The sequence below is a fragment of the Muscardinus avellanarius genome (genome assembly GCF_963383645.1).
Source record: "Muscardinus avellanarius genome assembly, chromosome: 9".
Taxonomy (NCBI): Eukaryota; Metazoa; Chordata; class Mammalia; order Rodentia; family Gliridae; genus Muscardinus; species Muscardinus avellanarius.
Window position 1 is genome coordinate 43,434,839 of NC_137795.1, and position 21,867 is coordinate 43,456,705.

The following is a 21,867-nucleotide window of genomic DNA, read 5'->3' on the forward strand; positions in this document are numbered from 1 at the left end:
TCTATTCTTTACCAAAGACTTCTTAGCTCTAAATAAACTTTTGATTTTCTGAATGAATAATTAAAAGGGGGGTTTTGTTTAATTTAGAATACTTTTCCTATTCACCCCAAAAGTGTGACTTCTCTCAAGGAGCCCAACAATTCTCTATGTATATTGATCTCTTCCCCCTGCCCAACACTCACACCTCATCCCATTTTTTCCCCCACCTCTTCTTCCAGGTACTCAGTGTGAAGAATGCTCTCCTGGTTTCTATGGTAACCCAAGAGTTTCTGGAGTGCCTTGCCAGCCGTGTGCCTGCAATAACAACATAGATGTAACTGACCCTGAGTCCTGCAGCCGGGTAACAGGGGAGTGCCTCAGGTGTCTGCACAACACTCGGGGTCCCAATTGCCAGTTCTGCAATCCAGGTCATTTTGGATCAGCCCTCAATCAGACCTGCAGAAGTAAGTCTGCAAAGCTCCCAGGTGAAATAATACATTCAGGTCTAAAAAGCTGTTTGCACGGGTTGTTGGATGATAGTGGTATTGAATTTGCCTCTAACAACAGCTTTATCATCCCAGGATGCCCCTGCCATCGTCCTGGAGTGAACCCCGCTAAGTGTCCCCCTGAAGAGGAAGCTTGCCTCTGCCATCCTGTCACTGGTGACTGCCCTTGTTTGCCGAATGTCACAGGCCTGGCCTGTAGCCGTTGTGCTGACGGACACTGGAATCTAGTCCCTGGCAGAGGATGTCAGCCGTGTGACTGTGACCACCGGACCTCTCAAAGCAGCCACTGTGACCAGGCAAGACGCTTTAAAGCTTACTCCTGCACTCAGTGAGAATGGACAGGAAACTTGGTTTCTAAATGTGTTAAGCTTTATAAAATGTGTTTCTTATAAGCTGTTGTTAGTGTTTTTATACATGATTAGCTTTACATAGGGTCACTTTCAGTGTTTTACTTATTGAGGAGTGAAAAGACTCCCCCCCCAAAAGATGAGAGTCTCAGAGTTCAGCTTTACCTGCTTCATTCACAGGGAGAACCCCAACACCAACCTTCTCTTTCCCCATTTCATGCACAAAATCATAGGGAGGACCCAAGAAATAGATTGTTAATCAGGAGATATTATTAATAAAATGAAAATAAACAGATGCCTTCAATTTTATAATAAAGATGCCTTTATTTTATTTAGTTATTTAGTGGTTCTAGGGTTTGAATTCAGGGATGTTCTACCACGGAGCTATACTACCAGCCCTCTTTACTATTATCATCTTTTTTTTTAATTTTAAAATAGGCTTTCACTAAGTTGCTGAGGCCAGCCTCAAACTTACAATTCTCCTCTCTCTGCCTCCCAAGTACTGGGATTACTGGCATGTACCACCATGCCCAGTTTACAATCCCATTTTAAAAATTGAGCTGTCTAATCCCAGCATTCGGGAGGCTGAGACAGGTGGATCGCGGTTCGCGGACAGCCTCAGCTACTTAGTGAGACCCTCTGCAACTCAGTGAGACCCTGTTTCAAAATAAAGAATAAAAAAATAGGGCAGGGAGTGTAGCTCGGAGGTCAAATGCCTCTGGGTTCCATCCCCAGACCCGCAAAAAAAAAAAAAAAAAAAAAAATGGAGCTGTCATTTTTAAGGATTCACCAATTGCTTTATTTGTGAGTAAAACAGGATGTCTCATTTACTTCTAGATCAGCATGAGTCATTTCTAAAGAGTTCACAGGGAACAAATATGCACTGTATAATATATAATTAACATTACTTGCAGGTATGATTTCAGTCAATAAAACAAGAAGCACAGAACTTCTAAAAAATACTATGACATTAACTATTTGTGGAAAAACTATTTGTTAATGTCATGCTTAGCTTTTGTTGTTGTTGTTTTGTCTTGGTCTTTGTTTGGCTTAGTTTATCTATTTGAAATAGATGGAGAAGATAAAACAATAATAAAAACTTTTAGAAAAAAGTCACATCCACAATATAGAAGTCAGAATTTAATTGGAATCAAGTGCTAATTTAAGAAGCTGGAATCTTCCTTATTAGTAAACATGACTCACCTTGAATTTTAGTTCCACTGTTCAGCTTATTATTCAAAGTCAAGTCTTGCACAAGTTAAATTTTGAAGCTAATTCTTATATGGACAGTATATTTTTCTTTCTTTTCCCTTTCCTTCTCTCCAGCCCAACTTACCAACCTATACAAATGTATCGTACTCCTTTTCAAAAACATAAAGCTTTAACTTGAATAGATTTGTAAGATTATTGCTGGTAGTACTGAGAAAATGTACCCTACACCATTACACCATTTCCCCTATTATTAGCGTCTTACATTAGCATGATACATTTGTCACAATTAATGAACCAATACTGATGATATAGCAACATAAATGGGACTCCATCGTTTTTTTCAGATTTCCTTAGTTTTTATCTAATGTCATTTTTATGTTCCAAGACCCCATCCAGAACTCGTTGCAATTAGTTCTCATGTCTCCTTAGGCTCCTCTTTGCTGTGACCGTTTCTCAGACATTCCTCATTGCTGAAGGCTGTGACAGTTTTGACTATTTTGTAGAACATCCCTCAATTAAAATCAATGTAAGGTGTGTGTGTGCGTGTGTGTGTGTGTGTGTGTGTGTGTGTGTGTGTTACCAGTGATTGAAGCCAGGAGCATCTACCTCTGAGCTACACACCCAGCCCTATTTTATTTTTTATTTTGAAACAGGATCTCACTAAGTTGCGCCTGCTGGCCTAGAACCTATGATCCTCCTGTCTCAGTCTCTCAAGTACTGGGATTACAAGTATGTGCCGCCATACCCAGCAAAAGTAATGTAATATTTTTTCATTAGACTGAGGTTGCGGGTTGTGAGGAGAAGACCAGGGAGGTCTTCATGTCAGGTCATCATGTCACAGTCAAGTATGCATAATTAACATGGCATCACTTTTTTGTACTAGGAGTTAATGCAGGAGAACTTTACCACTGAGCTACAACTCCAACACTTTTTCTTTTCAGGTTTGAGACAAAGTCTTGCTAACTTGCCAATGTTGGCCTCAGACTGCGATCCTCCTGCCTCAGACTCCCAAGTAATTGGGATTACAGTAACTGGCATGACATATCACACTTGATGTGAATCTTGATAACCTAGCAGAATTTATCAGGTTTCTATATCGTAAAGTTACCCTTTTCCTCTTTTCATATTACATTCTTTGGAAGAAAACCACCGTGCACAACCCACACTTAAAAAGTAAGGATTATGTTCACCTCCTTGAAGGCAGAGTATCTCCGTGAGTCACTGGAATTCTTCTGCACAAGATTTTTGTCTGTTGCCCCCTTATTTATTCATTTATCCAATCACCTCAGTGGATTCATGGATACTCATACTATCGGTTATGGTGCAACACTATTTTGATGTTCAGTCGTTTCAGCTTTGACCATGGGAAGCACTTTCAGTTGTCTCCCATGTCTCATTGACATACTCCAATAATGTAGGGTTTGTCAAAGTATTTCCTCATTTTCTGGCAGTGCAAAATGCTCCTGGCTCATCTTAGGTATTTCCGGCTTTCATTCTAGAAGCAGCCATTTCTCCAATGAGTACAGGTTGGAGAATGCTGTTAGAAACCAAGATCAGGACCTGAAGTGACCACACTCATCTTATGTGTCCCCCTGCTCCCCATGCCCATAGCCACCAACCGTGGAATAAGCTGGTAGACCTCTACAGGACAGCTTGGCCTCCTTCCTCACGAGGAACTTCTAGCATAGATGACATCATTGTTTGGAATGCTTCTTATGCCTTTTGGGAAGCATCTTTATACCACTGAACATGCAGTTCAGCCATGGAGGCCACGCACAGCCCATGAAGCCAATGGCACTGGCTTAACTAAAAAGCCTTCTCGACAAGGGTGCTTGGGGTTGTTTAGTCCACGGGGGAGCCCGCAGGGAAGGTTCTCTGAGTCAGGGAGCACTTTCATTTGAGAGCAGAGAAGACATGTGGACAATTACATTCCCAGCTGTTTAAATAACTACTGATAAATGTCACTGTGTCAGCCAGGAGGTGGCCCCCAGTGCATTTGCCCAGAAAAATCCAGACATGCGGTTCAATATTTTCACCAACAGTTTAAAGGACTTGGGGAAAGAAGCTTCTAAAATTTGCAAGAGCTGCAAAGCTGAAAGTTGGTATAATAAAGACAGAACACAAGGCCAGCTATCCCACCCAGCTGCCATGTAGGCTAGAAACAAGGTGAAATGTGAACGGGGGAGAGGTAAAGCTGCACAGTTGGGCTTTTACAGCTCTTGCGTAAACACAGGGTGGGGGTTATAACTTGGCACCAGCTCGCGTGAAAAGTATCTGCGGATTTTCGTCTCATGCAAGCTTCAAGCAAGCCAGCAGTGTGCCAGGGCTGTGGAAGAGGCCTGTTCAGACCGGAGCAGGAGTGAGCCTGCCCAGGACAGGGTGGTCATTGTCTTCTTATCTTGCTCTATGGCCAGGCAGTCCTAGGAGCCTTGTTCTCATTTCTGAACACCACTTTTCTTTTTCTTTTTTTTCTTTTACAATTTTAAAACTTTCAATTAACACGTAATGATTGTACGTATTTATGGGGTGGAGTGTAATTTTTTCTCTTTTCTTATTTTTATTTATTTATTCATTTTGGTACTGGAATTGACACAGAGGCATTCTACCTCCAAGCCCTTTTTATTTTATTTATTTATTTTTTGAAACAGAGTCGTACTGAAGGCTCAGTATTTTGCTGAGGCTGGCCTCATAACTGCAATCCTCCTGTTTCAGTTTCCCAAGTTCTGGGATTACAGGGATGTGTCTCCACACCCAGATGAATGCATTATTTTTATACATGTATATAAGGTACATAGGGTGATTAGTACATCACCTCAAATATCTATTATTCTTTGTCTTGAGAACATTTTAACTCCTCTTCTTGAACCGGGCATGGTGGTGCACGCTTGTAATTCCAGCATTCAGGAGTGTGAGACCTGAGGGTCGTGGTTCGCGGATAGCCTCAGCTACTTAGTGAGGCCCTCCGCAACTTAGTGAGACCCTGTTTCAAAAAAAAAAGAATAAAAAATAGGGCAGGGGGTGTAGCTCAGAAGTCAAATGCCCCTGGGTTCCATCTCCAGACCAACAAAAAATAAATAAATAAATAAATAAATAAATAAAATCCTTTTCTTTAGCTATTTTGAAATATGTACTAAATTATTGTTACAGTCACCCTGCTGTGCTATAGAATGTTATACCTTAATCTTCCTATCTAACTGTACCTATTAATGAGCCCTTCTCCATCCTCCCCTCCCTCTACCATTCACAGTCTCAAGTACCAACTTCTTCTGCTCCCCAGTCCTGTGAGATCAACTTTTTAACTTCTGTATATGAATGAGAATGTGCAGGATTTGTCTCTCTGCTAAGTACTGTATTTTAGACATAACCTAGAAAAAAGAAGTATGTGTCCAAAGGAAGGAAACTAGAATACTGGCTAAAACTGTGATACTCTGTGACAAAGATCTGAAGGAATTAGAGGTGGCTGGCCCAAAGAAGAGCAGAAAAGATGAGCTGAGATGGCCATTTCTACTTGGGAAAGAGGGAGGCTCTCTATTTTGCACAGTTCCATAAGACAGGACTCAGAACAATGGGAACCAGTTAAAAGGAGGCAGATTATGCACCATTACAAGAAAGCGCTACCCAGCTACCCTGAATGACCAGCTGTATGTCGGGCCTCTAGGGCAGTGAGCTCCTGGTAGTTCTCCACACTTGAGCAGATGCTAGAGATGGAGGGCTTGGTAGGTCTAGTCACTTTGTAAACCAAGACGCTTGTTTGCTGGAAGCGTATAAGCTGATGTTTAAGCAGATCTGGCCAAGAATAATCTAGGACTACCGCAATAGTGATTTTTATTTGTATCTTCTCCTGTTCTGAAACCTCAGCTTTTAGAAAAGCTAGTGAAGCATCCAGTTGGGAGGGTTCAGGAAAGTTCATCCTTCTCCTCCAAACACAGTTAAATAGCAGTCACCAAATGATTAATTATAAAGTGCAAAAAAATAAAAAAGTCGTTTTGTTTAGCAAAACACTAGCCCGGTTGGTAGAAACTACATCATGCATTCCACCATAGAAACATTACTTGTTGCCAAATTAATTGATAAATGTTAAATCATTTTATGGGAACTCCCATAACTGTGGAGGAAAAGAATGTGGCCCGTTTCCCAATAAGTGTTTTGTTTTCATTTACATCTGTGTATGCGTCCCCATTTGGGGCCACCTGTCCCTGGACAGCTGGAAGCAGGCGGTATATTCAAGAGCCCTGAGCCAAAACACATTAACTCCTGATCCTGGCTGTTGTCGGGGGCGGTTGCTGGCCGTGGGAATCATCCTTCCTCCTCCTTTGCGCAGCTGTATGTCCTAAATCACCAGAGGGAAAAATGTTTCCTGTGAAAATCTGTTATGATTTTACACCCTAAGTCTGGTCAATTCTTCACCATGATTGTTCTCACAGCTTACAGGCCAGTGTCTGTGCAAATTGGGCTACAGAGGGCAACGCTGCCGCGAGTGTGAAGACAACTTTTATGCTGATCCACTTGGGCGATGCGTGCGTAAGTACTGAAATTCTACAAACACGTGAATAGTCAGCTGGCCCTGCCACAGGCGTGCTATGAACCAACCGAGACTCAAATGCCCTTATTTAGTCGTTGCTTTTAGAAATGTGGACTTAGAGCTGGGCATGGTAGCATACATTTGTAATCCTAGTACTTGGGAGGCTGAAACGGGAGGTTTGCAGGTTTGAGGCCAGCCTGAGCAGTTCAGCAAAGCCCTAGGCAACTTAGTGAGACCCTGTTTCAAAATAAAAAAGGCTGGGGTGTAGCTCAGAGGTAGAATGCCTCTAGGTCCAATCTCTAGTGCGGGAAGGAAGGAAGGAAGGAAGGAAGGATGGATAGATATGGATTTAGCTTGAAATTTCACAAAGTTTAGTTCTGCTTACAATATATTTGTGCCTCTATAAGATCATTTTTCTCGGTTAAAACTTTTGGCCTATATTAAAGACTAGCTTATATTAAACTTGTGGCTTATATTTTAATCCCTCAAAATCATGCCAGGTACCTTGATACATGCCTGTAGTCCCAGCTTCTTGGAAGGCTGAGGCAGGAGGATGTCTTCCCCAAGAATTCGGGGCCAACCTGGCACCATAGTAAGACACCATCTCAACAAAACCCCTCAAATTCATAACAGCAGAGCAGACCTCTAACGTCATCACTTGCATCCAGTTTTCTGCTACTTGGAAGTATGTTGAGGAAAACCCATCACTCTGAATTAAGGCAGAAACTGGGAGCTAGGTCCTAGGAGGCCAGGGAGTTAGGTGGTTCCTCAAAGAGACATTCATGGCTCTGGGTCTATCCCATAGTCACCTATTTATTTACTTAACATACGCTCATAGAATGCCTGCTGGGTCCTCCAGATAGTGATCAAGCAAGGTGGCACTGCTATCTTTTTGGAGTGTATTCCAGTGGCTTTCATTCCATGTGCGAGCCCTAATTACAGGATCTAGAGCAGCTCTGTCCAATAGGACTTTCTGCAATGAGGGAAAAGTTCAACATCTGTCGTTCCAGTGCAGGAGCCACCAGCCCCAGGTCCTATCAATCACTTGAAGTAAGTGTGCAGAGGTGGGTGAGTGGGTGGTGCACACCTGTAATACCAGTACGTGGGAGGCTGAGACCGGAGTATCAAAGGTTCAAAATCACCCTCGGCAATTTAGTGAGGCCCTCAGCAATTTAGCAAGACCCAGTTTCAAAATAAAAATAAAATGGGATTGAGGTATAGCTCAGAGGCAGAGAACCCTTGGGTTCAATCTCCAGTGCCAAAAAGAAAAAGAGTGTGATGCTGCAATTGAGTGATGGAATTCTTTTTTTTTTTTCATTTTATTTATTTAAACTTTTATAGTCACATACAGTTAGTGGGTACCATACTGGATCATGCAAATATACAATCTGGGTGTGTTTTTTGAACCACCATTTAGAGCCAGCCTCCAAAGGAGCGGCGAGTGTGATGGCTTACTCACCACGGCAGCCAGCCCGCCCTCCAGCGGCATGCTGGTGACCCCTCCTCCTCGCCGGTCCTGTACCAATGTACTCTTGTGACTCAAAATGCTGCCGTCATTCTCTTGCCCAATTCAAATATAAGTTCTCCATGATTTTCTCCAGATCTCACTTAATTTTCTAAATAGAATGCTCATTTTGAAATCAAGGAGGAGTGGCCGGGGGCGGAGCTCAGTGGTAGAGCCCTTGCCTAGCTTGCACCCAGCCTGGGGTCAATCCCTAGCACTTCCCCCTTCCCCCACCAAAGAAAAAAATGGGAGGAATTTTAGCTCTTGGAAATTCTGTCCTGGAGGACCTCTTTTCCCATATACAATATTTTAATCATCTTATTTCATAAAAATGCTTTCATCTTTTAAGTGAAGCAATAGAGAAACTTTCCCAGTAGTCAGTTCAGGACACAGACCTCACTGAAGCTCCCGGGGAAGCTAATGGGGGTGGGGGGGAGGACTGGCCTCTGGCCAGGGAAGTAATGTGTCCCCAAGGGCTTGCTGCTAAAGGGCTGGGCAAAATCTCAGTGTGCAGACAGATGATGCCTAGTGTGTTCGTTAGTTTTAATTTGTAATTGGCATTATTTATACTCAAGTTGTCAAATGGTGTGTGTGCATGTGTGTGTTACTAAGGATTGAACCCTGGGGCATTCTACCTCTGAGCTACATCCCCAGCCCTATTTTGTTTGTTTGTTGTTATTATTGTTGCTGTTTATTTTTTTAAACAGGGTCTCGCTGGGTTGGTGAGAATCTCACTACTTTCTGAGGCTGTCCTCGAACCTGCAATCCTCCGGTCTCAGCCTTCTAAGTACTGAGATTACAGGCATGTGTCACCGCACCCAGCTTGTCAAATGCTTTTTAAATCACTTGTTTCTTGCCTTGCCAGCATTTATTATTGTTTGCTTTCTTTTGTGTGTATGTAGTGTATACTGGGAATGAAACTCATGGACATTCTACCTCTGAGCTATACCCCCAGCCCTTTTTAATTTTTATTTTGAAACAGAGTCTCACTAAGTTACTGAGGCTGGTCTTGAACCTATGATCCTTCTGTCTCAGACTTAGACGTGCTAGGATTATAAGTGTGTTCCACCTTGCCCCACTTGTTTGTATTCTTGATAATCACCATTCTAGCTGTAGTAAGATGGAATCTCAGTGTATTTTCAGTTCGCACTTTCTTGATTGCATGAAGTCCAAAGACAGAGGCTGGTCATCCCCTAGACTTTTAGAAATTTCAGTAACAGAAATAACTCCCCACATCTTCCATATTCTAACTTGATCAAAAATCTACTCAAATAGCTGGTGTACGCTTGTAATCCCAGCGTTTGGGAAGCTGAGACAGGAAGATCTGGATTCATGGACAGCCTCGGCTACTTAATGAGGCCCTTTGCAACTCAGTGAGACCCTGTTTCAAAATAAAGAATAGAAAGTAGAGATGGGGATGTAGCTTGGAAGTAGAATGCCCCAGTACTGCAAAAGAAAGAAAGAAGGAAAGAAGGAAAGAAGAAAGAAAAAAAGAAAGAAAGAAAGAAAGAAAGAAAGAAAGAAAGAAAGAAAGAAAGAAAGAAAGAAAGGAAATCTACTCAAAGTACTATGCTGAATGTGGTGGTACACATCTGTAATCCTAGTGCTTGGGAGGCTGAGACCAGAGGATTGCAAATTCAAGGACAGCCTCAGTAACTTAGCAAGACCCTCAGCACTTCAGTGAGACTCTGATTCAAAATTTAAAAAAAAATAAAATAAGGACTGGGCGTGTAGTATAGAAGCAGAATCCCCCTGAGTTCTATACCCGATACTAAGTAACAAGTAAATAAATAAACATAAACTGTAGTATCAGCTATCCCTAAAATTAAGGAAAATAGCACTCAATCCCCCTTTTAAATTAATTAGCCTCTTTATAGGATGGAAGCAACATGGGTCGGCGCAGCTCACCTGGTTTTACTGGGAAGCAGGGCGCTCGTGGCACTTCTTAGAGTCAGCGGCAGCCTTGGGGGTGGCAGCAGTCATTCGTGTGCTGTCCCCATCAGATCCGCGTGCCCCCCACACAGGAAGAGCCCACACGTGTATACCCACATGGCAAAAATGGCATCTTATATTTTTCATGTAGGAACCACGATAATGTTATTGGGATATACAGAGGCATGCTGTATTTTAATGATCATTGCACAGATCTCTGACGCGCGCGCGCGTGTGTGTGTGTGTGTGTGTGTGTGTGTGTGATTAAACCCAGGGACATTCTACCTCTGAGCTACACCCATAGCCCAATTGTATTTTCTATTTTGAAACTGGATTTTGCTAAGTTACTGTACTCTGGCCCTCGAACCTGCCTCAACCTCCCAAGTACTGGATTATGAGCATGCGCCACGGTGCCCAACTGAAATTGTACTTTCTTGTGTGTGGTGCTGAGGATGGAACCCAGGGGCATTCTACCTCCAGGCTACACTCCCAGAACTATTTTATATTTTATTTGGAAACAGGGTCCCACTAAGTTGTTGAGAGCCTCACTAAGTAGCTGAGACTGACTTCGAACCTGAATGATCCTCCTGTCTCAAATGCTGGAATTACAAGCAAGCGCCACCATGTCTGGCTGAAATTGTTTTTTTTTTGTTGTTGTTGTTGTTGTTGTTGTTTGTTTTGATTTGGTTTGGTTTGGTTTTGGTGGTACTGGGGATGGAACCCAGTGGCCTTTTACCTCCGGGCTACACTCCCAGACCTATTTTATATTTTATTTGGAAACAGGGTCTCTTAAACCAGCGAGGCTGGCTTCGAACCTGCTGATCCTCCTGTCTCAGCCTCCCAAGCGCAGGGATTACAAGTGTGCACCACCACACCCGGCTTGCATTGTGTGTGTGTGTGTGTGTGTGTGTGTGTATTTTATATATATAATATATATATATATATATATATATATATTTTTTTTTTTTTTTTTTTTTTTGCGGGTTTGGGGATGGAACCCAGGGACATCTGACCTCCGAGCTATACCCTCTGCCCTATTTTTTTTTATTCTTTATGTTTGAAACAGGGTCTCACTAAGTTGTGGAGGGCCTCACTAATTAGCTGAGGCTGTCCACAAACTGTGATCCTCCGGTCTCAGCCTCCCAAATGCTGGGATTACAAGAGTGCACCACCACACCCGGCTAAAGTGACCATTTAAAAACAATACAAGCCGGGCGTGGTGGCGCATGTTTATAATCCCCGGGTTTGGGAGGCAGAGACAAGAGAATCGCGCAGGTTCCAAGCCAGCCGCGCTTGTTTAAGAGACCCTGTTTCCAAATTACAAAAAAAAAAAAGTATAAAATAGGTCTGGGAGTGTAGCCCGAAGGGCTTCCAGGAACCCCAGTACCACCAAACAAACAAACAAATAAATAATCACCTTAGTAACACAAATTGGAAGGATTCTCAGGTGGAGGGCTTTATTGTTGAGCTAATCATAAGCAAAAGAACAGTAGCATTCTCTTTCTCTTCCTTTTCAGCATGCAACTGCAGCAGAGAAGGAACCCAAACGCCCGCCTGTGACCGGGACACGGGCGTGTGCCACTGCAGGGAGGGCATCAGCGGCCAGCGCTGTGACCGCTGTGCCCGGGGTCGCGGTCAGGAATTCCCCACTTGTCTCCCATGTCACCTGTGCTTTGGTCAGTGGGAGCACGCCATCTCTTCCCTCTCCAAAGCCGTGCGAGGGTTAACTGGGCGGACAGCTAACATGGAAGATAAAAGAGAGGCCGTGACTGACTGTGAGGCCGACTTCAAAGGCCTCAGAGAAAACCTGTCTGAAGTAGAGAGGATTTTGAAACATCCCGTTTTCTCATCCGGAGAACTCTTAAAAGTCAAGGATTGTCACGATTCTGTTAGGTAAGATTTGTGCTCAAGTAGTACAGAGCCCTATTCCTGATTTACCTTGACTCCTGCCGAGGTTTTGCAGTCTCTGCCTTCGGTTTCGAAATGTGCCAACGCTGGTGGGATGTGGTGGTGCATTCCTGTAACCCCAGTACTTGGAAGGCTGAGACAGGAGGATCAGAGGTTTGAGGCCGGCCTCAGCAACTTAGGGAGACTCTGTTTCAAAATAAAAGATAAAATAAAAAGGACTGGGCATAGCTTAGAATTCAAAGGGAAGCAGGAGGGTAAAGAACCCAAAGCTCCATGAGCATGAATTCAGAGGTCACACCAGCTTGGTTCCTATCCACTTACTGGCGTTGGGGCTTCAGTCAGTGACTTCTCCAGGCTTCCACTGCATCACCAAAAAGAGTCAGTTTCGCCTGGCGTGGCGGCGCACGCTTGTAATCCCCGCGCTTGGGAGGCGAATACAGGAGGATAACGCAGGTTCGAAGCCAGCCTCGCTGGCTTGAGAGACCCTGTTTCCAAATAAAATATAAAATAGGTCTGGGAAGTATAGCCAGGAGGTAGAAGGGTTCCATCCCCAGTACCACCAAAAAAAAAAGTAAGTTTCATAAGAACTGTGGTAGAATTACTCAAAACGAGCTACGTAGCATGGTGCTTGGCATATACTAAGTACGTAAGGAAACCAGTTATAACAATAATTATTGTTTTTATTGTTATTACTAGCCTGAAGAATTATCGTCCTGACAGTTGGAGCCTGAAGAAAGAGTCTATAAAAGAAAGAGAATAAAAAGCTAGGAAGCATTAGTTAATGTTTTGTACTGGCGCCAAGATAAATCAGCCCTATAAATTTATATAGCTTCAATTGTACCTTCAAGATTTGCACCCAAATTTCCCACCGTGAAGGCTATCTATTCACTATTTGCTCAAACCAGCTTGTAGAGCTGGGTCCAGCAAGCTTAGTGGGACAAGGGGGTGCACTTTCAAAGAGGAAGGTGATGGAGTAAGAATATGCCCAGGGTATGCTCACCAGCACTCCAGGAAATTAAATGTCAAGATCCAGGCTGGGTGTGGTGCCACATGTTTGTAATTCCAGTACTTGGGAGGCTGAGATAGGAGGATCTCAGGTTCTCAGCCAGCCTCAGGAACTTAGTATGGCCTTGTTTCAAAATAAGAAATAGGAGTGGGTGGTGTATGAGAGTGTAGCTCAGAGGTCAAATGCTCCTGAGTTCAATCACCAGTACCAAAAAAAAAAAAAAAAAAGATAAGATCCTGTACAAAAGTAGCACTAAAATTAGCTTATCTATAGATTTAAGTGAATTTTACCCTACATTGGGCAAGACATTTTTGGTTTATCAGTTGTTGAAAGCTAAATATAGACACACATGTTTAGATTAACTTTATTTATTTATTTATTTATTTATTTATTTATTTATTTATTTGCGGGTCTGGGGAAGGAACCCAGGGGCATTCGACCTCCGAGCTACACCCCCTGCCCTATTTTTTTATTCTTTATTTTGAAACCGGATCTTACTTAGTTGCAGAGGGCCTCACTAAGTAGCTGAGGCTGTCCGCGAACCGCGATCCTCCAGTCTCAGCCTCCCAAATGCTGGGATTACAAGCGTGCATGTGCCACCACTCCCAGCGTAGATTAATTTTAAATGAACCATGTTTGAATATGTGGATTTATGTTCTGTTTTGTTTTGTGTTTTGGTAGTGGGGATTGACCGAGGGGCCTTTCACCTCCAAGCTACACCTCAGTCCTTTTTATTTTTATTTTGAAACGGGATTCAACTAAGTTGATGAGGGTCTCACTAAATTGCTGAAGCTTGCCTGGAACCTGTGATTCTACTGTGCCAGCCTCCCAAGTACTGGTATTACAGCATGTGCCACCACGCCCAGCTTGAATGCATGTTTTGAAATGCAAAGAGAGAGTAGGGCCTGCACCTGAAGAATGGCCGCTATGTCGATCAAAATCGATGCTTCTGATGTGATCTTTCTTATGCAGTACCTGAAGGAGAACAGTTTACATCGGGCATTGGCCACCTTACAAGAGGAGCTACTGTGTCTCTGAATACCATGAACATCACTGAGAGTTTTCTGGCTGACATTAATAGCGGCCATTAGGATGCTGTTCTACAGGCTATTCAGTCTCTGAAATTGCCAAACAAAACTCTTATTGGTTGGGAGGCTGAGACAGGAGGATCGCACAGGTTCGAAGCCAGCCTCAGCAGCTTAGTGAGGCTCTCAGCAACTTAGTGAGACCCTGTTTCCAAATAAAATATAAAATAGGTCTGGGGGTATAACCTGGAGGTAGAAAGCCCTTAGGTAGTTCCATCCCCAGTAACACACACGCACACACACACACACACACACACACACACACCATCCTTATTGACCTCTACGAACAGGTTGTTCTGAAATTGATAGAGCGTCCTGAATTGGGTGCTGCCAGGTCACTTCCGAGACAGACTGACACAGTGGTAGTGTTAAAACAAACACAGCCAGAATGGTATATTCATCTGGAGAATCTCTTGGCACTGTAATCCCAGAAAGGCGTACCCAAATGGGAGCCACAAAGAGAAGAGCCGCAATTGCCCAGGCCTCAACTGGGGAAGTCAGTGTGGTGTCTCCATCTCGTCTCGTGGCATTGCTGGGACAGGCTCTGAAGTGGCAGCAGCGGGGATTGCTTCCTCCCGGTATGACTCTTCATTTGTTTTGAGGCAAAGCAGCTGTCAAAGATGCGGAAGAGTTTCCTACACAGCTGAGCAGGCCTATTAAGTTTGGCCAGAAATCACTGTGTTTGATCGTTGCACACCACAAAGGGTTCTGGGTGGTTAGGAAGCAGGATCACACTACTGACGGCAATGTCTGTCCCCCGCAGTGCTGCCCAGGGGTTTGAAGGCGTCTGAACATTGTGTAGTCTTCACAGTCCAAGTCTTTACAGTGCCATCAGGGGATGCGCTCATATAATACCCATCGTGTGTAAATGTTGCTTCATTAATGAAGGATGTATGACCACAAAATTCCTTCAGGGTTTTCCCAGATCTTAAACCATGAATTCTGGTCAAAAGAGGCAAAAGGATCTGACTGCTATCCTTAGAAAAGCTTGAACAAGTGACATCTTTACTGTGCCCTTTCAAGCAGTTGAGGCTATCGGTGAACCATGATCTTCCTGTCTCAGCCCCCCAAGTACTGGGATTACAAAGCTCTATCACCCCTGGCTTAAACTGTATTTTTAAGGTATTTGTTTATCTGCTTCCAACCGAAGCAGTCATGTAACATTTTTATTAATCTTCTATCTGGAAAGTAAAATCACGGTATTTCTAGAAAAAAATGTACTCCTTTGATCATTTAAAATGCTGATTAAAATGTTTCTCCTATTCTTTTTTTTTTTATGGTACTGGGGATGGAATCTTTCTACCTCTGGGCTACACTCCCAGACCTATTTTATACTTTTATTTGGCAACAGGGTCTCTTAAGCCAGTGAGGGGCTTCAAACCTGCTCAATCCTCCTATCTCCGCCTCCCACGCGCGGGGATTACAAGCGTGCGCCACCACACTCGGCTTTGTTCCTCCTATTCTAAAACTTATAAATAAGTATCTCATATTCAGTGGCTATGTTCTGTTTTTTAAGGTGTTAATAAATTTTACACCTTTAAAAAAAAGAAATGCAAAGAGAAAACAAACAGTGGAAATGAAAAGACTCAAAAACCTTTATTCTACTAGAATTTGTATGCTAGTTATAGCTCAAATGAATACTGAAACTTTCCAGGAAGCTGAATTAAGAGGAAAGACATGAGCCATGAACAGAGAATTAGAATCAAATGAAAAATTGTGTGCGTGGGGAGCCCTTCTGAATGAGGGCACCTAATAATGAGGGCAATTTTTGTGCCATATTTTTTCACCATATGTCAAATGTATTAGAGGGTTGCCTTCATTTTCTCCCACAGAAAACAAATCATACAGCTAAGTGAACAGTTGAAAATAGTAGATGAGTTTCAAGATCTGAAGGAAACCATCCTAAGAATGAGAAATGAAACAGATCTCCTACTTGACAGCCTTCAGGAGGAAATTGATTGGCAATCCAGCGTCCTTAACGCAAGCATCATGGGTAAGAGGGAAAGTGCCGTTTGACTGTTTCTGCATGCATGGAATTTGATGAAATCCACAGTGCCTTCCACCAGGGAGTCAGCCTGTGTGCCACCACCATGGCGCCTGAGCCTGGAGAACAAACCTGTTCAAAGTATTATTTGTGCATGACTAATTCAACTTTTAAACACTGCAGAACCTAGATCGCATTTGCTCAAAATAACAAATAAAGGTAACTTATGTCTGCTGCTAAACAATTATTTAGAACCCATAGTAATCTAATACGAAACCCTGCAAGGCGTCTTGAGTACTCAGCAACTTAGACATCCTAATATGGATATAAATCACCCCGTTTTCTAGCAGCCACAAATGCAAAGAAATATGAGCCAAAAGAGAACTGAGCACAGTGTTTCTCACAAGAACTATGCAGGAACTGGAATCATGCAACATACTAGTCATTGCTCATGGATATCGCATAGTTGTGAAAGCAGAATGTGCACCGTGCCGAAGCCCAAATCAACATTGAGGAGCACCGGAGCTTTCAAGCAAAACTTTGTTTAGCTTATCTGCTGTTTAAGATGACATCCCCTGTCATACTTGGAGGTGGACAACCTGTTACTTACTACCAAGGGAGGTGATATGGAATTTATTCAAACCATCTCATCTAGTTGAGAAGTAAGGAAAGATATACACGAACCCATCCATGTCCAGACATAAACATTGGCTACATTGCCTTAGTCCATGTGTATGCATCTGTTTTTCATCTTATCTTAACCCAAAAGAGAGGGGGGGGAAGCAATTAGGAATGCCTAATTTCCCTAAAGGAATGCCTTAATTTAGTGAAATAAATTTCAGCAAAGATCTCTTAATGATGCTCAATAAATGTCATGGAAAGAATTTACTCTGGTTCCTAATCTGGACCAAGGAACTTCCTGGAAGAATTCATAATTCATCAGAGGTTACTCCAAGCAGGCAGGATAAGGTAAAACGGCTCCATGCTATTCCTCTTCAGTCTTCAGTCCAAAAGTAGTTGCTGAGCCTTTTCTTGATGCCTGCTGCTGTTCTGGGCGGTTAAGGATAAGGCGAGGAATATGACAAGTACCTGTCCTTGAGTCTTTCCTGTTTGCTAGGGAGACAAGAATAGATACAACCGTAAACAATGCTGACAACCGCTTTGGAAGCGGAGCAGCAAGAACTGAATTCTTCCAGGGCTAATTAGGAAAGGCTTCAGTGTGTAGGTGGCAATTGAAGAGAGCCCCACACAGTAGAGATAAATTTGCCAGATAAATAAAAGCAGAAAATCATTCCAAGCAGTGGGAAATGCTTTTATTTTTTTCATGATAAATTAAAAAAAAAAACATGTTTTGTCAAGAGTATGACAGAGTTAAGAAGCAGAAAGTTTAAAGTGTGGTTGGCTCATGCTTGGAGTAAAGATCAGGGCCCTGGGCCTCTCTGGTTGCTAAAATATGGAGTTACTATTTAAAGTCTAACATATGATAATTTACATTAAATACACTTTATTACCTTCATGAATTTGGAAACTAGACGTGCTTACGAATTCAGAGTCTAGAGTCAAAACACCTTGGTTCAAATTCTGGCTTCAGCTCTTCTAATCAATGAGATGCCAGAAAATCATTTACCTCATCAGAGCTTTGGTTTTCTTATTTTTTAAAATGATGATAATTGGCCAGGCGTGGTGGCACACGCTTGTAATACCCGCACTTGGGAGGCAGAGACAGGAGGATCACACAGGTTCAAAGCCAGCTGCGCCCGCTGGCTTAGGAGACCCTGTTTCCAAATTTTAAAAAATGTAAAAATAGGTCTGGGAGTGTAGTCCAGAGATAGAAGGGCTTCTAGGAACCCCAGTACTACCAAAAAAAAAAATTATGAAAATCGGGTGTATTCATTCAAGTCACCCCTCCATGCCAGTCTGGCATGGGGCTGTACCTATCTTCTGTATTTCTATCTTTTTAATAAACTTCTTTAAATCTTCAAAAAAATGATGATAATCTTACAAATGCATATTTTAGAGTTGTTCATGACCATCGAAGAAGAAAATTAATGGGAAATACAGTCACTTAGAAAGCACCCAATAGTTATTTTTAGCTATTGTTATCAGTCTCAGCATCGGGGGTCTGCAAACAGCAGCCTGAGGTCAAATTCCTGCAGGAGGGCAAATAAAATTTCATTAGAACACAACCTTACAGATCTGATCTATAGAATTAAGTGATGATGGCAAAAATGCTATAGCCATCAAAGTCAAAATCTTTATTTCTCTGGACTGAGCAGAAATAGTTTATCAACTTGTGTTCTGTATAGCCAAGAAAACTAATTGGTTTTTCATATTAGAGTTTAAATAGATATTTATCATCAGTACCTTATATTTGTGGCACATTTTACAAAATATTTTCATATTATCTCCTTTAATCCTACAAGTTATTATCACTAGTTTACATATAAGAAAACAAAATCTAAGAGATTCTGTTATAAAGACATACCCAAGCAGTAGAGAGTAGAGCTGGGATAAACCAGTCCCTGTGAACCTGAACATCAATATTCTGTTGGTATCTATTCCACTGTACCTGTCCTTCCCCGCAAAAGGCAAAGTCTTACCTCAATTTATGTTGATGTAGATTACTCAGAAGACATCAAGAAGTATCATCACATATCATCATTTGCTGAAAAGAAAACTAATGAATCTACTTCCATCATAAATAACTCTGAAAATACCAGGAACAGCTTACTTGCCATTTTAAATACACTGACCTCCAAAGAAAACTTGTCATTGGAAAAATTAAATCAGATTAAGATACCCGATATTCAAATACTGAATGAAAAGGTAAATATTCATGATGGCATAGTAAAAGGTTTGTGGTTTCTTCTTGGTATATAGACCTCTTCAATTGTAGTGTGTGTGTGGGGGGGGATTCAACCCACAAGTGTTCTATCTCCGAACTACACACCCCTGCCAAATTTTTTATTCTTTATTTTGAAACAGGGTCTCACTAAGTTGCAAGGTGCCTCACTAAACAGCTGAGGCTGGCTGTGAACCCTGATCCTCCTATCTCAACCTCCCAAGTACTGGGGTTATAAGCATGTGCCCCCCCCCATGCCTGGCTCTTCAATTGTATTTTATTTATTTTTTATTTCAAATGTTAATTAATGAAGAAATGAGCAATACAAATATATGTATATAAAATATATAAATAGTAGGTGGCATATCCTGTCATATAAAAATAATATATATATTTAATTTTATTTTATTCAGTGATTGATTCAAATTAAAGAGTAAAATTACTGTTTGCCTTTATACTTTTATATTATTTACTACTTCCAAAGCAGTGCAGATTTTGGCTGAGTGTGGTAACATATGCCTATAACCCTAGTACTTGAGAGGTTGAGACAGGAGGATCACAGGTTCAAGGCTAGCCTTAGAAATTTGACAAAGACCTGTTTCAAAATAAGAGGAATGGGGGTATAGCTCAGTGGTAGAATGCCCCTGGGCTCAATCTCTAGACCCATACCAGGAAAAAAAAAAAAAGGTACAGATTACAGGCATTTTCTCCTCTTGCCTCAGTATAAAAGTTAAGGCCTACTTAATAAAAATTAAATCTACTGTAAATATAAAAATGTCAGATTGGCACAATACTAATAAATTATTTAGGTATTATCCAGTTACTAGGAAATATTCAACAGGCCACCCCCGTGTACTAGGCATGAACAACTATTGAAGAAACTCACATGAACAATCAGTATTTTTCTTCAGTGAGCCCGGTTGGCATTAGAAAAAAACTCTGCCCACGAGTTGTTTTTTAACCTAAGTTATTTCCCTTGTAAGGTGTGTGGAAAACCAGGGAACTTGCCGTGTAGCCTCTCGCCGTGCGGGGGCGCTCTCTGCACGGACCCCGAGGGGCGCAGGCTGTGTGGTGGTCCCAGCTGCCGCGGTTCTCTGACCCTCTCCGGGAACGCCCTGCAAAAAGCCCAGGACGCAGAATCCATGATTGGTAATGTGGGCATCCAGGCCCAAGGGTTGAAGAATCAGGTAAATAATGTCTTTTCTTGATTGACCTGTAAAGTTGTAGCTGTTAAAAAAAAAAAAAAAAAAAGCAGACTCTTACTTTCATTCTATTTTACTTTATTTTGTTGGTATTGGATTGAACCTCAGGGCATTCTACCTCTGTTTTACATCCCTAGTCCGATTTTACTTTGTATTTTGAAACAGAGTCTCGCTAAATTACTGAGGGCCTCGCTAAATTGGTGAGGCTGTCCTAAAAATTTTTTTAAGTGCCATTTAAGTTCCACATGAAGATAGGTTCTACATATTAGATATTTTAGTAACTGAAAACTTAGTTGTTCTAATAGATATAAATGTAAATTTTGAATATTGAGAGTGCGTGTGTGTGCGTGCCTGCGTGTGTGTGTGTGTGTGTGTGTGTGTGTGTGTGTGTGTGTGTGTGTAGAAGGAGAACGAAAAGAGAAAGAACTCAAGGGGTTTTATCATAGGTCATAGATTTGTGTGGACTTGTTTGGTTTTTTTTAGGTAAACACTATATAGGAATGTTAAGACTACATAGGAATGTTAGCCTTAAAGTTTTGAAAACTATAGATCTTTCAAAGCCAAGAATAACTTTTTATAAACTCAAAGGCACACTTGAAATTACACATTACTTGAAATTACACCACTAAATATATGCATCTTAATGTTGGAATCTAATGTTAGAAAATAGTTTAAAGGGAATATCCCCTTAGGCTTTGAACTCCTTCCTATGTTGATAGACATGATAAAGTTGTTTCAACATGCAAGTATCTTATCATAGAATCTGTAATAGCTGGAAATTATTTCATTTAATATTCTGGAAATGTCTATAAATTAAATTAGTATCATATTTAATTATCTAGATATCTTTAGCATTTGTTTGTGGGGGTGGAGTGGGTTGCTGGAAATCACACCAGGATCATGCTGGGAAAGAGCCCTGCCACTGAGCTGTATCCCCCAGCCCTTCTTTAGCTTTTTTTCAAGATACTTTATATTTTTGGTTTTGAAACAAGATAATGATGTACTCATTTTTTGACAAAACACAGTCTTTTTTTTTTTTTTTTTTTGGTGGTACTGGGGTTCCTGGAAGCCCTTCTACCTCCGGGCTACACTCCCAGACACCTACTTTTTTATATTTTTATTTGGCAACAGGGTCTCTTAAACCAGAGAGACTGGCTTCAAACCTGCGCGACCCTCCTGTCTCCGCCTCCCAAGCACGGGGATTACAAGAGTGCGCCACCACGCCCGGCTACACATAGTCTTTGATGAAAAAGAAAAAGGGTTTAGGGGCTGAAATTTTTTTAACCAATATATGTTGAATTTTGTATGAGTCAACATGCTTGTTTATAAGCAACTCCCAAACAAAAAGGAAAAGTATGCAATGACCTCTGGGTCCCAAAGTTAAAAGAAACCACATAAAAATGAAAAATAATAAAAAAAAAATTAAGAGAAAGACAGAGAGCCAAGCTTGGGAATGAGGTGGGAATCCCAACCAAGAAACACACACACACACACACACACACACACACACACACACACACCAGTGAGCCTGTCTACTTGCTACAGAGTCCAAGTTTTAGAGCCAAGTATCTGATGAGCCAAGCTGGAGAATATGCCTACATGTACTAAATGTTGACATTTTTTATTTTTATGGTCACATTTTTGTATTGCTACATACTTTTTCACTTTGGTTCTTTATTATTTTTACAAATATGCATTGAGTACCTACTATATGTCAGACATTGATCTAGAAGTTGAAAATACAGCAGCTTTCACAGCAATGCAAATGTTGGCCTTACATCCCAGTGGTTAAAACAGTTCATTGCATGCCGGGCGTGGTGGCGCACGCTTGTAATCCC

The 21,867-nt window shown here is 41.8% G+C and overlaps 1 protein-coding gene across 1 annotated transcript in view; it reads left to right on the forward strand.

The window, feature by feature from the left end:
• The window catches only part of LAMB4 (laminin subunit beta 4), a gene marked incomplete at both ends in the record, with an annotated part of 110,537 nt that overhangs the window by 67,664 nt on the left and 21,006 nt on the right, over positions 1-21,867 (forward strand). The window contains 7 exons of the mRNA XM_080701699.1: positions 219-443; positions 561-781; positions 6,469-6,565; positions 11,520-11,895; positions 15,834-15,994; positions 18,606-18,811; positions 19,811-20,014. Of these exons, the coding sequence (XP_080557825.1) occupies positions 219-443; positions 561-781; positions 6,469-6,565; positions 11,520-11,895; positions 15,834-15,994; positions 18,606-18,811; positions 19,811-20,014 (1,490 nt within the window). The remainder of the gene's footprint in view (positions 1-218; positions 444-560; positions 782-6,468; positions 6,566-11,519; positions 11,896-15,833; positions 15,995-18,605; positions 18,812-19,810; positions 20,015-21,867) is intronic.